The sequence below is a fragment of the Neoarius graeffei genome, chromosome 16, assembly GCF_027579695.1.
Source record: "Neoarius graeffei isolate fNeoGra1 chromosome 16, fNeoGra1.pri, whole genome shotgun sequence".
NCBI lineage: Eukaryota > Metazoa > Chordata > Actinopteri > Siluriformes > Ariidae > Neoarius > Neoarius graeffei.
Window position 1 is genome coordinate 6,597,385 of NC_083584.1, and position 15,186 is coordinate 6,612,570.

At 42.8% G+C, this 15,186-nt stretch overlaps 2 protein-coding genes across 2 annotated transcripts in view; one reads left to right on the forward strand and one right to left on the reverse strand.

Annotated features, from left to right (window-relative positions):
* Positions 1-5,020, forward strand: part of rims2b (regulating synaptic membrane exocytosis 2b) — a 242,987-nt gene extending 237,967 nt beyond the window's left edge. The window contains exon 35 of the mRNA XM_060942429.1: positions 4,814-5,020. Within this exon, the coding sequence (XP_060798412.1) occupies positions 4,814-5,020 (207 nt within the window). The remainder of the gene's footprint in view (positions 1-4,813) is intronic.
* The window catches only part of LOC132900376 (NACHT, LRR and PYD domains-containing protein 12-like), a 296,795-nt gene that overhangs the window by 170,003 nt on the left and 111,606 nt on the right, over positions 1-15,186 (reverse strand). The gene's annotated exons all lie outside the window — the stretch shown is intronic.

Consider the following 15,186-nt stretch of genomic DNA (forward strand, 5'->3'; position numbering starts at 1 on the left):
TAAAGCACTGAAGCAGAAAACCTCTACAGGCGAAAGCATCACCGGCAAATCTCTCTGGGACGGGGAGCTGTGCTATGGAGCTTGGAGATGTCTCAGGACATGGAAGGAGGGTCTGCGACATAACAGCTGCAAGCTGTGCCATCTGTGTGTTGAGGTCTGCAAGCATCTGTTGATGTTCTCCCAACAAATGTCCCTGAGCACTCAGTGCAGTTTGTTTCACCTCCTCGGCTACATCCATTGTAGGTGAAGTATCCTGTCACAGTGCAGGCACTTACAGATGTAAATGCAGAGGAGAGTGAAGAACAAACAGTATCTAAGCCAAATCGTGAGACAAGAATCGTGGTTGTGGACAGGTGAGGGTCGGTTGATTGGCGAACAGGACAACGTAGACTAGGCAGGAAGAATAGATGAGGAAGGATAGTGAGAATCAGAATAACAATAGGCAGTCAAAAATAAGGCTCAGTATGCACTGGAGAACACAGAATGATACTTCGCAGTGAGTGAGTGTGAGAGAGGGGTTTAAGTAGTACAGTGCTGATTACAGATGAACTTCAGCTGTGTTCAATACTCCGGTGACGGGGGGCACTGTGGCTCATGGATATTGTAGTCTTGGGCGGCCATGTTTGTAGTTTGTTCAGCGTTGCTGTTCTCAATACTCATACTGACAGAACCCCCCCCCGAGGAGTTCCCTCTGGGAGCTACATTCTTCCTGGGGTGCCCTCTCCCCCTAGGTGTGGGTTTGTCTGGGTGTTGAGCATGGCATTCCTGCTTTAACAAGGGGTCCAAGATGTCCTTGGCTGCCACCCAGCTTCGTCCCTCAGGCCCATAGCCCTCCCAGTCTACCAAATACTTGACCTGACCTCCTCTGGGGACCTCTGTCCCTGACTATGTTCTCAGGGATACCACAGTATCTGAATGCCTGTTGGAACAATAGTTCTGCTGTCTGGAGTGCTGTGGGAATGCCTGGAAGAGGGAAGCATTTCAGTGCCTTGGAGAACCTGTCCATTATCCTCATGATGGTGGTGTTGCCCTGTGATGGTGGTAAGTCGGTGATATAATTGATTGCTATGTGTGACCAAGGTCTCTGAGGTACTGGAAGCAGACAAAGCTTACCTGCTGGAGGAATTCGTGAAACCATTGCTTGTGCACACTCGGAACATGATGTGATGAACTGGTTGATTTCCGTGAGCATGTTCTCCCACCAGTACTTTGGCTGCCAGGGTGTCTTGTGGTGGAAGATGTGTATGCCCAAGTGATAAGTCACTCTTGGAGATGCTTAGGTACATAAAGAAAGCCCGGTGGAAGACTGACTGGAAGAGTCCTGGGTTGAGACTTCCTTATTTCCTGATGCAAGTCCCACGTAATGGACTGCAAGAAGCATTTGGAGGGGAGAACTGGGTGGGTGGGGGGATCTTGATGATCTGAGATGAAGCTGCAGGACAGGGCATCTGCTTTCATATTCTTAAAGCCTGGACAAAATGATATGGTGAAGTTAAACCGTGTGAAAGAGTGCCCATTTAGCTTGGCATCGGTTTAGTCTTTTAGCCTTTTTAAGATGCTCCAGATTCTTGTGGCCTGTGAGGATTATGAAGGGGTGAGTGGCTCCCTCTAGCCCGTGTCTCCACTCCTCAAGAGCAAGCTTGATGGCTAGTAGTTCACGGTTCCCGACATCATAATTTCTCTCTGCAGCAGTGATTTTTTTGGAAAAGAACGCCACAGGGTGAAGTTTTTGTCTTTCACCGCAATGTTGGGATAAGACTCCTCCCACTCCTGTGTCAGATGTGTCAACCTCCACTGTGAAGGGCTTGGTTGGGTCGGGATGTTGTAGAACCGGAGCCGATATGAATTTGTTCTTAAGCTGATTGAAGGCTTCCTCAGCAGATGGATTCCATTGGAGCTTCTTTGGTCCCTTCTTGAGCAGGGCCATTAGGGGAGCCACGATCATGCTGAAGCCTCTGGTGAAGCGACGGTAGAAATTCACAAAGCCCATAAACCGTTGAAGCTCCTTTTTGGATATAGGAACTGGCCAAGATGCGACTGCAGTGGCTTTGGAGGCGTCCATGTTGACTCCCTCTGAACTTATTATATACCCCAGAAAGGAAATCCACTTACAGTGAAATTCACATTTTTCTGCCTTGATGTAGAGGTGGTTTGCTAGGAGGCATTGGAGAACTGCTCTGACATGTTCCACGTGACTCCTCTTGTCAGGGGACTAGATCAGAATACCGTCAATGTATGCAATCACATACCTTCCTAGCATATCCCTTAATATGTTGTTGATCAGGCACTGAAATACACTGGGTGCTGAAGCAAGGCCATAAGGCATTACCCAGTACTCAAAATGGTTGGTGGTTGTGCTGAATGCAGTCTTCCATTTGTCATCCTTCCTAATTAGGTTGTAAGCACTACGTAGGTTGAGCTTGGAACATACCTTGGCTGAACAAAGCTGTTCTAGGGCAGATGAGACAAGAGGAAGAGGATAGGGGTATTTGACTGTGACTTGATTGAGACCTCTAATCTATGCAGGGTCGGAGCCCACCACCTCATTTCTCCACAAAGAAGCCTGCTGAGGCCGGGGACTTGGATCGACAAATATAACCCTGGTTAAGGGCTTCTTGGATGTATTCCTCCATGGTGGCTTGCTCCTTCTGAGAAAGAGGGTAGATTCGGGCCCGCGGGGGTGACATACCTGGTAGGAGGTTTATGGCACAATCATACAGTTGGTGGGGCAGTAGCTCACAAGCTTTCCCCTTGCTGAAGACTTCCTGTAGATCCTGGTAACATTCTGGGATTTGAACCATGGAAACTGGTTGAGGACTCTCAACCGACGTTGATGCAATGTACAGGCGTGGACATGAAAGACAGTTCTGAAAACATGTGGAGACCATTGAAGAATTTCCTTATTCTGCCATGAGATCAGTGGGTCATGCAGTTGTAGCCAAGGAAAGCCAAGAATGATGTGATGCATGGTTGTTGTGACATAGAGGGACATGTGTTCTGAATGGAGTGCCCCCACCTGGATGTGAATGGGAGCGGTTCGGGTGGTGACGAAACCATCACCTATGGGTCCTCCATCGATGGCTCGGATGCTGAGTGGACTCTGCAGAGGGATTGTGAGCAAGTCGTATTTTTCGACGATCATGCTGCTGATGAAATTCCCCTCTTCCCCTGAGTCAACAAAGGCAGACATAATGTGTGTGGCTGCCTGCAACTTTAACAACACTGGTACTTTAAATGAACGAGTGTTAAACTTTCTTTCAGGAATCACCTCATGTGTCGGGGCTTCCACTGGGTTAGGGCGAGATGGGTGAATAGGGCACTGTTGAATTTGATGTTCTGAACTCCCACAGTAAAAGCAGAGACCCTCCATTCAAGATTTGAATGTCTCAAACACGTGTTGGAAACCTCCATTGGTGTAGCTTCATGGGACAGTTGAACGGGTACGGAGGTCTCCTTCAGAGAGGGTTGACTGGTCAGCAGATGGTCCAATCGGACCCCTAGATCAATGAGGGAGTCTAAGGTTAACTGTTCATCCCTACATGCATTCTCCCCAAGTACCTCAGGACAGAGACCTTGGCGAAACACGGCCTTAAGTGCTGGTTCATTCCATCCACTTGCCGCTGCCACAGTTCTGAAGTCAAAGGCAGATTCAGTGACACTCCGTGAACCCTGCTTCACATTGAGAAGGTTCTCTCTGACTTCAATTCCCTCTGGTTCATGATCAAAGATTTGCTTGAAGAGTTTGAGGAACCGTTCATAAGAAGTCTTGTGATCTCCTCCACTGATCCACATGGCACTTGCCCACTGTAGTACTTTACCAGTGAGAAATGAGAGAAACGTTGCAATTTTATGTTCATCAGAGAGATTAGGCATAGTAGAGAAATACATAGAGCATTGAAGCAGAAAACCTCTACAGGCGCGAGCATCACTGGTGAATCTCTCTGGGATGGGGAGCTGGGCTACGGAGCTCGGAGATGTCTCAGGGCATGGAAGGAGGACCTATGACATAACAGCTGCAAGCTGTGCCATCCGTGTGTTGAGGTCCGCAAGTATCTGTTGATGTTCTCCCAACAAATATCCCTGAGCGCTCAGTGCAGTTTGTTTCGCCTCCTCGGCTACATCCATTGTAGGCGAAGTATCCTGTTACAGTGCAGGCACTTACAGATGTAAATGCAGAGGAGAGTGAGGAACAAACAGTATCTAAGCCAAATCGTGAGACAAGAATCGTGGTTGTGGACAGGTGAGGGTCGGTCGATCGATGAACAGGACAACATAGACTAGGCAGGAAGAATAGACGAGGAAGGATAGTGAGAACCAGAATAACAATAGGCAGTCAGAGATAAGGCTCAGTATGCACTGGAGAACACAGAACAATACTTCGCAGTGAGTGAGAGAGGGGTTTAAGTAGTACTGTTCTGATTACAGATGAACTTCAGCTGTGTTCAATACTCCGGTGACGGGGCGCTGTGGCTTATGGATACTGTAGTCTTGGGTGGCCATGTTTGTAGTTTGTTCAGCATTGCTGTTCTCAATACTCATACTATTACTACTACTACTACTACTATTATTATTTATCCTAGAGCTTGGACACTCGTTAGGGGACTTGATTTAGGATGCTCCGATAATCTCAAGCTATTTTTCTAATAAAATCTGAAGTGTGTATGAATTATTTTCTGTTGTATTAACCAAAGCAGAGTAAACCCATCATTTTACTCAGCGGTTGTGTGATTATTTCTGAATAATTTGTTACATTTTGCACGTTGGTCATCTTGAATGGCTTTTGTAAATGTCAAACCCATGCTGTGTTTTTCAGATCATTGTGTGGGGAGATTATGGCCGCATGGACCACAAGTCATTCATGGGTGCTGCTCAGATCCTGTTGGACGATTTAGAGCTCACCAACATGGTGATTGGCTGGTACAAACTGTTTCCACCCACCTCATTGGTGGATCCGACGTTAGCTCCTTTGAGCAGTAAAGCTCCTGAAGGAGCGACTGACAGATCAAATGTTCGCTCATAATGGTGCCGAGAAGTCCTCTGCATGCTTCACGCTGCGTCCCGTGGGAAGGCTAAGAGCAAGAACATGCCACCCTCTTCCTGCTGCCAAAAGAGAAATGAGGAAATGGACAGACACAGGAGCCGAGCATTTGGGTTCGAGCATCGTTAATGTCAGAGAGACAGACAGCTCTCTGGATCACAGAGATCCAAAGCTCGACTCGTTGTGGGACAGAAGATGATGAATAACATTATGTTGAGCTTGAACAGAAGAGATCTTTTTGGAGATGGAAAGACACCAACCTTTGGCTGAATTGTTTCCTTTTCAAATGGACAACAGTGTGATTTATCCAGAGCTTGGGATGTCTGTAGAGAAATGAGAAAAAGACATCTACAGAAAGCCATGTGGACCAACAAGGGGTAGCCTGAGAAACAGAGAAGAACCGAGGGTTATGCTGGAGGTCAGAAATCCAAAATTCGACTTCCTCAACAAGTATGTGGCTGGGAGCATGACAAAGAAAAATGAAGCTCTCTTAGGATAATGTAACAAAAAGAGAAACAAAAGGTCCAGCTTTTAAGAGAAAGATGACAAACCTTGGCTGTACTGTTTCATGTCAGTGTTGTTTCCACAACTTGGGTGAAAAGAAAAAGAAAAAAAAACCCTGACGCACAAAAAGCTATCTGGACTAACAGTAATGGGCTAAAGAGAGGATTAAGATTCATTAAACTGGATGAATCCAGGACAATAAAAATAAAGCCAATTTCAGTTGATTCAAAGAGAATGATGGTGACAGTAACATTTATTTGAATGTTTGGTTTCGTATACAAAAAGACCTCAGTGTTCGCCATACAGAGTTTGGGATGTCCACAAAAAAAAAAACAAGAAGAAGACGACAGACAAAAAAGCCATGAGTGGTCTAATAAGAGAAAAAGAAAGAGAGAAGTTGAGAATGACGTCTCCAAAGCCCGATTGCACTTCCACAATCAAGCCAGTTAAAACAATTAATTATCAAAAGTTCCTGTTTTGATAAAGATTTGAAAACAAATCTAAAAAGAGAACTCTTTTGTGCTCTGGTATGATATGATGCTATTACCAGTGATGTACTGTATTAAAGTCATGAGAAGAATTTTTCTTTTCTTTTTTCTTTCTTTTTTTTTTTGCATGGTTGCAAATTTAAGAAATATTTTCTTCAAGGCTGCTCCTAAAAAAGATCAAAACAAAAGCCCGATTGGCCATTTTTAATGATTTCTATTCAATTCAATGAAGAGAAATCTCCAGTGCATGCTTTACAGTCAGAGTGACTGCAGTGAAGATTAAGATGTGATTGTCCTTGTACTTCTGTATTTGTTGCAGATCAGCAGCAGTGTGGCCTGGAAACATAAAACCCCATTCCAAATAGAAAAAGATAATAACAACAACAACAACAAACAAACAAAGCAAAACAAACAAACAAAAAAACCCAGCATATTTTCCAGACTACATGTTGTGGTGTTTTTCACCTTGTTGTTGCTATAGTACATTATCATATTTGCATCAGGCTTATGCTGAGTCTTATTATGATGATTTTTCTAAACAAATACAGAAACTGAAATCACATATTTCAACAATCATGCTTAAACAATAGCAGCTGTCCTGGTGGAGACAAATCAACAACTTTTAGCCAAATGGGAATCTCCATGTTCAACATGTTAGTTTTTTCTTTTAACTTATAGTCGGGAAAATACAGCAAACAGATAAGACCCTTAAAATTCATCATCAACCCAATGGATTATGGTGATTTCTTTCTCTCTATCCATTTATCTTCCTTCACAGGTGGCCATGCTGATTTGTTTCCACTGGGAGGCACTGTGTTAGATGGTTATTGTCTTTCACCTTTCATTTCTCCACTCATTTGTCCAAAATCAGGCGTCAAAAAAAGGTATTAAGACTCACTCCCCCTTCTGAGCATGTTTTACTAAAAGATTAATGAATGCGAGCGTTAGTGGTTAGTGCATGTGGACGTGAAGCTCAGCTCTTGGATCCTCAACTTTATCAAAGGCTCTTAAAGCTCATTTTGTTTTGCAGTTAATTTCTCCTTTAAAAACCAGGTGATCCCCAGTGAAATAAAGAAAAAAAACCCACGTTTTTTTGCAAGGGAGGCTGGCCAAGTTGTTCAAATGAATATTAAACTTATTTTATATTTAACAGAAATTGACTAGTAATGTTGCAAGTATATTTTATTTTAATACTGTAATAAAGAAAATAATATTTAAAAATGCCCTATTATACAGTGCAGTACGTCACAGACTGGTTTATGAAAAATGGAAAATTGCCACACAATTTTTAATTGTTTTCTTGTTTTGGGAAAAAAAATAAATGATTTTAAAAAAAGTGTGTGAGATATTCTTTGCCTGTTATAATTTTTTAGATTTGCATATCTCAGAGACTCGTCACACGTTTGCTCCAATGGGAAATCCCCGAAGGGATTCTCCAGAGAGAGAGGAGAGCTTTCCACCCCTCCATGTTATCATGCTGCAGAACTGATGTGGATGGTCCTTGGAACACCTCCCCAGGTAGCAGTGCGGAAGGATTCCCCCGTGAGGTACTACTGCAGGACCCACCCACTACCAACTGTTTCATTAATGTTTTAAACCCTGGCCAATCTGTTCCCAGGATAAGTGGGTGGGCGAGGCTTGGATGAACCGCTGCCTCCACACAATGTTTTTCTCCCTAGAAGTGAATAGTGATGAGCATTAGTGGATATCTGTGAATGTCACCATTCACACATCTGACCTTCACCAATTGTGCATTTCCCAGTGCCCCACACTGAATCAGGCTTTGATGCATGGAGGTCTGATTACAACCAGTATCCACCAAAGCCTGATGTGTACCTCTTGAATACTCACAACGATTCTGTATGCTCCTGCTCGATCAGGGGAAGCCTGTGGTGTGTCAGGAACGTGAATCAGTAGCCCTGCCTCCTTGCAGAATGGCTGATTCCCTGCCTTCCCTCCATGTCGACAGACCTGCCTGGGCTTCCTCCTGGTCATGGTGGGCATGGATGAGTCCACCTGTGGAGTGAGATACAGTGTTAATGGTGGCACAGACACAGAAGGGAGAGAAGAAACATGAGGACAGACACGACTGCGGGGAGTGGGTTTTGGGGGAATTGGTTCACATTTCTGCAGGGCTGGGGTAGGGGAGGTGCTAGTATGTCTGTTTTCTTTTGAAAAATAGTGGGAAATATGTTTTAGCCAGGGCGGCATGGTGGTGTAGTGGTTAGCGCTGTCGCCTCACAGCAAGAAGGTCCGGGTTCGAGCCTTGTAGCCAACGAGGGCCTTTCTGCGCGGAGTTTGCATGTTGTCCACGTGGGTTTCCTCCGGGTGCTCCGGTTTCCCCCACAGTCCAAAGACATGCAGGTTAGGTTAACTGGTGACTCTAAATTGACCGTAGGTGTGAATAGTTGTCTGTGTCTATGTGTCAGCCCTGTGATGACCTGGCGACTTGTCCAGGGTGTACCCTGCCTTTTGCCCATAGTCAGCTGGGATAGGCTCCAGCTTGCCTGCGATCCTGGAGAACAGGATGAAGCGGATAGAGATGATGAGATGAGATGAGAATTCCAATATTGGAGCAGCCAATCAGAAGTCTGTGTTTCAAACAAAGTCCTTTTACAATGATTTTAGTAGGAGCCAGAATTTTGTTTTGGGGCAGTCCAGGTCTCCCAAAAAGGGACCCAACTTTAAAAACTAATGGAAGCAAATCAAACCTCAGTGTTTTACCAGGAAATCACTCTCACTCGCATTGTTTCTGTACAATAAAAAGTATTTTGTGGAAGTACAGTTGTGGTCAGAAGTTTACATACACTGACATGAATGTCATCTTGGATATGAATGTCATGGCAATATTTGGGCTTTCGGTAATTTCTTTGACCTGTTCTTTTTCTGTGACAGAATGGACAGCATCCATCTTTAACTAAAAAAATAAAATAAAAACACTAGAATATGGTGCACAAGTTTTAATTTTCTTTGGGTTTTCTGTAATCAACACATGGGCAAAATTATACATACAGGGTCATAAATATACATACAGTACACTTAATATTTGGGTAAAATATCTCATCACAAGATTCACCTTGACCAACCATATTTGTTTACCACGAACAAGATTCTGGCTGAATATTTCACAACTCTTCATGGCAGAATTGGTAGCGTTCAACTAATTTTTTTTTTTGGCATGGATTCAGCTTATAAGCACAGTCCATATATTTTCAGTAGGGTTGAAGTCAGGACTTGTTTTAAGCTTAATGTTAGCCTGCTTTATCCTCCACAACCAGCTCTGATGCATGTTTTGGTTCATTATCCTGTTGTAACTCTCAAGTCCCAAGTTGTGTTCAAGTTTCTGATGGTTTCTGCTGAAGAATTCTGAGGTCGTCCTCCTCCTTCATTATTCCATCCACTTTGTGCAATGAACCAGTTCCACTGGCAGCAAAACAGCCCCAGAGCCTGATGATCCTACCACCACCACCAGCTGGTACAGTGTCTCTCTGTACATGGTGGTCATTGTGGCCAAACAACTCAATCTTTGTCTCATCTGACCATACAGCTTTCCTCCAGAAGGCTTTTTTCTTTGTCCATGTGGTCAGCTTCAAACTTTAGTTAAATCGATGACATACTGTGAATGTTGTGATATCACGAGAGGCTGGCTGGCTCTCAGCAGGACCCTTCAATCAGTGCAAGGACACAAAGGTTAAAATAAATCAAGATTTTTAATGTTATGCCAGGAAATTAAACAGAAAAGGTGTCTCAAAGTCCAATGTTCAAACGAAGATGGATTCCCAAAAGTCAAACTCAAACAATGTCTCTGGCTTTAGAACAACAAAATTATAGGCAGGTTTCCTTCAGTCCAGTATCCTTCTCACACAACAAACAAAATCTTCTGCCTTACTTTGAGTCCAGTCAACAATCCCTGTAGTCTTCAGCCCGGTGGCAGCCCAGTAGCAGGCGTTTGTAACACAGGGAAGTATTTCAGTGCAAAAATCCCTCAGGTAAGAATTCCAGATAAGCAGTTCGATGAATACTCTGCCCAGCAGGATCCACTCTGCAGGAGAGTCCATGAACCTCGCTCTTCTCTCCTCCACATTCACACTGGGAGTTTTGAGCTCTCACAAAGCCCTCTTACTCATTAGGCCCTCATTGGCCACAGGTGTGTTGTTGTGTTGGGTGCTGAGGGTGAAGTTCCCAACTCCACCACCAGATGGAGTTATAGCTGCCAGAAGTTGGAGCCATCTGCGTGTGACATAGCGCCCCTCGATGACGCAGCCTCTCGGGATATCACCCCCCCCCCCCAGGACTGACGTCCTTGTCGGGCTGAAGGTTGCGAAGAAGACATCTCGCCGGGACAGGGCGTCCGCATTGTCATGGCACCTGCCAGCCCTGTGAACAACAGAGAAGTTAAATACTTGCAAGCTTAAAAATCATCTGGTAACCCTACTGTTTGTCTCCTAGTTCTTGGCCATCCACTGCAGAGGGGTGTGGTCAGAGATCACCATGAAACGCCGGCCCAGATGGTAATATCGCAGGGATTCCAGCGCCCAGGTAATGGCGAGACACTCTTTTTCAACCGTTGAATAGTTCTTCTCTCTAGGGAGTAGTTTTCGGCTTAGATATAGGATGGGATGTTCCTCACCTTCATGTACTTGCGCGAGTACAGCCCCCAGCCCCACCGCTGAAGCGTCTGTCTGCACCACGAACTCCCGCTTGAAGTCTGGTGCCACCAGACCCGGACTGGAACAGAGGGCCTGCTTCAGGTTGATGAAGGCTGCCTCCACCGCGGGATTCCACTTCACCATCCTTGAGTGCCGTTTAGTTGTCAGATCTGTCAGGGGTGCAGCAATGGAGGCAAAATCGGCAATAAAACGCCGGTAGTAGCCGGCTAGGCCCAAGAACGACCTCACCTGCTTCTTGGTGAGGGGTTTCGGCCAGTCCTGTATGGCCCGCAGCTTCGGCTCCTGGGGCTTGACTAGAACTCAGAACTCATTTATTTGGATCTTCAACAAACATACATAAAGCATAAAAAAAGCAAAAATACTTGAAATAGGAAATATGAAAGATCCAGGGGACCTACATTAAGGTAATGAAAATAAAACCGCTATCATGCAGGCCACCATAGGCTCCCTGCAGGAACATAAAATATTCGTAGTTGACTTTTTTTTTAGATTTTCATAATATGATGTTTAGGTATTGTGATAAAATTCACATTTGACTTATCTTAATAAATTTACACGTAGCAATGTCACTTTTGAACAATCTTGCATATATAACATACTTAAGCATTATACATAGTAATAGGCATGCAGTCAGTGGTGTATAAACAATATTATTTTATATATATGAAGAACATCTATCTGGAACATATATAACAATTCACAACATTACAGCTCACACTATAGTTCTGAACAGGGCTTTGAACTGGTTCAAGGAACGAAAACGAAAACCGGGAACTTTTTCTATTTCACATGGAACAGAAACGAAACCAGAAACTTTATTATTTTTTATGTTCCGGAACAGAAACGCTTATTAAAAATAATGGTAACCGGTTAATACCGATTTTTATTTCGTTCCTCAAAGTTTCCGTAGCCTACAAATAAAAAAGCCATTCTTCTCCTGTGCAAGTTTCTATGACCCGCTGGGGTTCACTTCCTGTGTGACGTTCGCTGACTGAATGGAGAGAGCGGGAAGGTGGACTACTATCACGTCTCCATTACTGAGTGTCTGAGCAAAGAAGAGCCTGAACGATGCAACCTCCCTATAGAGATCTTGCAGTCACGTGACCGGAAAGTACACAACCGCCATCATGTCGGTCAAAAACACTGCTGAATACTGCTGCACTCGTGTGCAGAATGGATCAATTTCAACCGACGGACTACACGGCTCATTTTTCTAATGAACAGATAACTAGATATATGTCTAAAATAAACGATCTACAGATTTGTGACCCTTATGGCTTACCGGACGTAGTTTTCACAACTGGATTTTGAACTGCCAGCGGAATACGGACGTGTATGATTACCTCATTAACTTTCCCTCGCTGTTCAGTGGTGAAGCACTGCGTGCTTATAAATCTCTGGACAGTTTTCTTTACAGAAATTCAGGATTTGTCAGCGACTCAGATGTGGCATCTTGTAAACAAGAAAATTATCCTCACTGGATGTGTAAGTAAGTATTGAGTATAGCACTGACCAGCCGATTATAGAATAAGGTAATTCCAGTTGTAATTCCAAATCGTCCGTCTTGTTTACATGGATCTGGCGTTGGAGAGGTAGAGGTTTGGCAGTGGAGGTTTGAGTAGCTGTTTTCTGAGCTTAGTCAACAGGCCGGCTCTGCCTGTAGCCTCGCTTTTGCTTCTGCTCCCGGCGCTGCCTCCTTCGCTTTGCTTCTGATAACAATCCACGGAGACCCCGCTGGTCTCGCCATCTCGTCCGGAATGTTTTTTTTTTTCTCATCCGGAATGTTGTGCATGCGATGGAAATCGCTACAAACCGTCATTTTCTGCTGGAAACCAATGTCCAGTAAGTCCATATGGTTGTAGTGGATATTGAAGTCCGGTACAGACGAACAACACGCAAAAATGCACACAAAAACCATAAAAAACGTGCACAGGTAGGGAGAGCTTGTAGCCGCAGCCGTTGTAGTAGAATTGTATATAGTAGGGTTTTCCAGAAGAAAAGGTAGAAGTAAAAGCAGAAGTAGAAGGCGGAATATGGCGTTTGACCTACAAGATGGCGTCTGTCACAATCTGGATCGGCTGTGACGTCACATGCAAGATCTCTATCGGCTGTTTGTAAAAATGTATCAATTGTTGCCCTTCCCACGGGAATCATCGCGGGCTCGAGAGACGAGACCTGACGAGTTAGTTCGTTGGTAGCAGAACAAAATGTCTGGACACAAATTGGGTTTTCAGAAAAGGAAAGAAAATAAACGGAGGGTTGAAAATACAAAAAAGGAGGCAGAAAATGCAAAACGAGTTTTAAGGTAGGACAAATGGTTACTTTTTAAGGCAGCCCGCCGTGGCTGCAGGCTTTCAGTTGTGTCATTGAATGGTTACTTTTCTGAGGCAGCCCGCCGTGGCTGCCTGCAGGCTTATTTATTATAGCCCATTTAGTTAAAATAGTTGATATAAAATGTTTATAGTTATAGTTATGTGATGGTTGTCCTGATTTAGACTGGTGTTTTTTTTTTTTTTTGGGGGGGGGGTTGCGCGATGTTGCACCTGGGTCCAGATTAGGGCAGAACCGGCCCTGGCTACATTTCAGGTGTAGTTTGTTTTATGTATGTATGTACTTGCATAGATGTGTACTTGGTCTTCCAATATGGCGCCTAACAAAATCTCGCGGCGCGGTGACATCATGCGGTAGCCCTCTATAGGGCCTGACTAACCTTTGGTAACACACTAAATGAATTATCTTTCATTTTTGGCACTTTTTCTGTTTGTGTAGATGGGAAGACATACTGAGAATCCAAATCACCAACATTTGAAATAATAATTGTTTTGAATTATTTCTTGTCTTATTTAATGAAGGTTGTAATAGAATTAGCCTACATTTGGCTTAAGCTGGATGAGACAGAGACATAACTTTATAGCCATTTGTTAAACCGCTGACAGGGAACGCAATTAACCGTTCCGGGAACGAAATTTTTTTGTTCTAACCGGTTCGGGAACGTCTATTTAATGGTGGAACCCAAAACCGGAAACGTTAAAATTCCGTTTCTGTTCGGAACGAACCAATAGGAAAAAAATTCTGGTTCAAAGCCCTGGTTCTGAATGATATGGCGTTTAACATATAAAGAGAACCCTTGAAGGCTATGTGTATGAACCTTTTCTAGAATGATTTTTGGTGTGGATTTAATAATTTGAGGTAGATCATATCTAACACATTTTTCAACAAATTTGTGTTTAGTTCTTGGTTGATAAATTTGACTTGATGAGCGTGTATTATGAATTGGAGTTACAATATTAAAAAGGTAGAGATTGAAAATAGCTGGGAAGAGTGCCTTCATGATATTTGAAATAGAATTTAAGTTTCTGTAGATAGAAAATATCTTCAAGCTTCAACAAATGGAGGTTCTTAAACAAGGGTTCTGTATGACAATTATATTTAGCACATGAAATGACTAATAATTTTCTTCTGAATTTTAAAAATCCATTCACAATTAAATCCCCAAAGTAAGATACCAAAGTTTAGATGTGATAACACAAGAGAATTGTAAATCTTTATTTTTGCATCAAGGGGTAGAATATTTTTTTAGTCTGTTTAGTATGCCTAAAGTTTTAGAAATTTTGTTTGCAATTTTGTCAACATGATCTTTCCAATTGAGGTTTTCATTTATTGTTAAGCCAAGAAAATTAAATGTACTGACTCTTTCAATAGAAATATTATTTATTTGGAGATCAATGTGCCCAACTGATTTTTGTGGTGTATGAAATACAATGAATTTAGATTTATTAACATTCAATGATAACTTATTCAACAGCAACTAGTTGTTTACTTTTTGTAATTCATCATTTACTGTGGAGATGTTTGTAATTTGTTTATTATTTAAATCTATTTTGACAGTTGTTTGTAAGGTTGTGTCATCTGCATATATTATGAATGAGAAAAGCTTACTACTTGCTGTTATATCATTCATGTAAATAATAAAAAGTAGAGGGCCAAGAATGGATCCTTGGGGAACACCTGTGTTTAAAGATTGATGAGACGAATTATGATCTTCAAATGATACATATTGCTTCCGATTAGATAAATAGTTTTTCAAGAGTGATAGACCTTGTATTCCATAATGACTTAGTTTAATTTTAAGTATAGTATGATCTAGGGTGTCAAACGCTTTAGAAAGGTCTAAAAAAAAAAAAAACCACTAAGTGGTATATTATTATTATCAAGTTCATAGATAAGTCGATCAGTTAGTTCAAGAGCTGCAAATTCTGTTGAGTGATTAGATCGGAAGCCATATTGAGAATTTATAAATAATTTGTTAACATGAAACTAGTCATAAAGTTGATTGTATATAATTTTTTCAAATATTTTTGACATGGCAGGAAGTAATGAAATGGGGCGGTAGTTTGAGAACTGTGTTTCATCATCTTTTTTATAGACAGGGGTGACTTTGGCTATTTTTAGCAGATTTGGAAAAATACCAGTGGTTATCATTTGA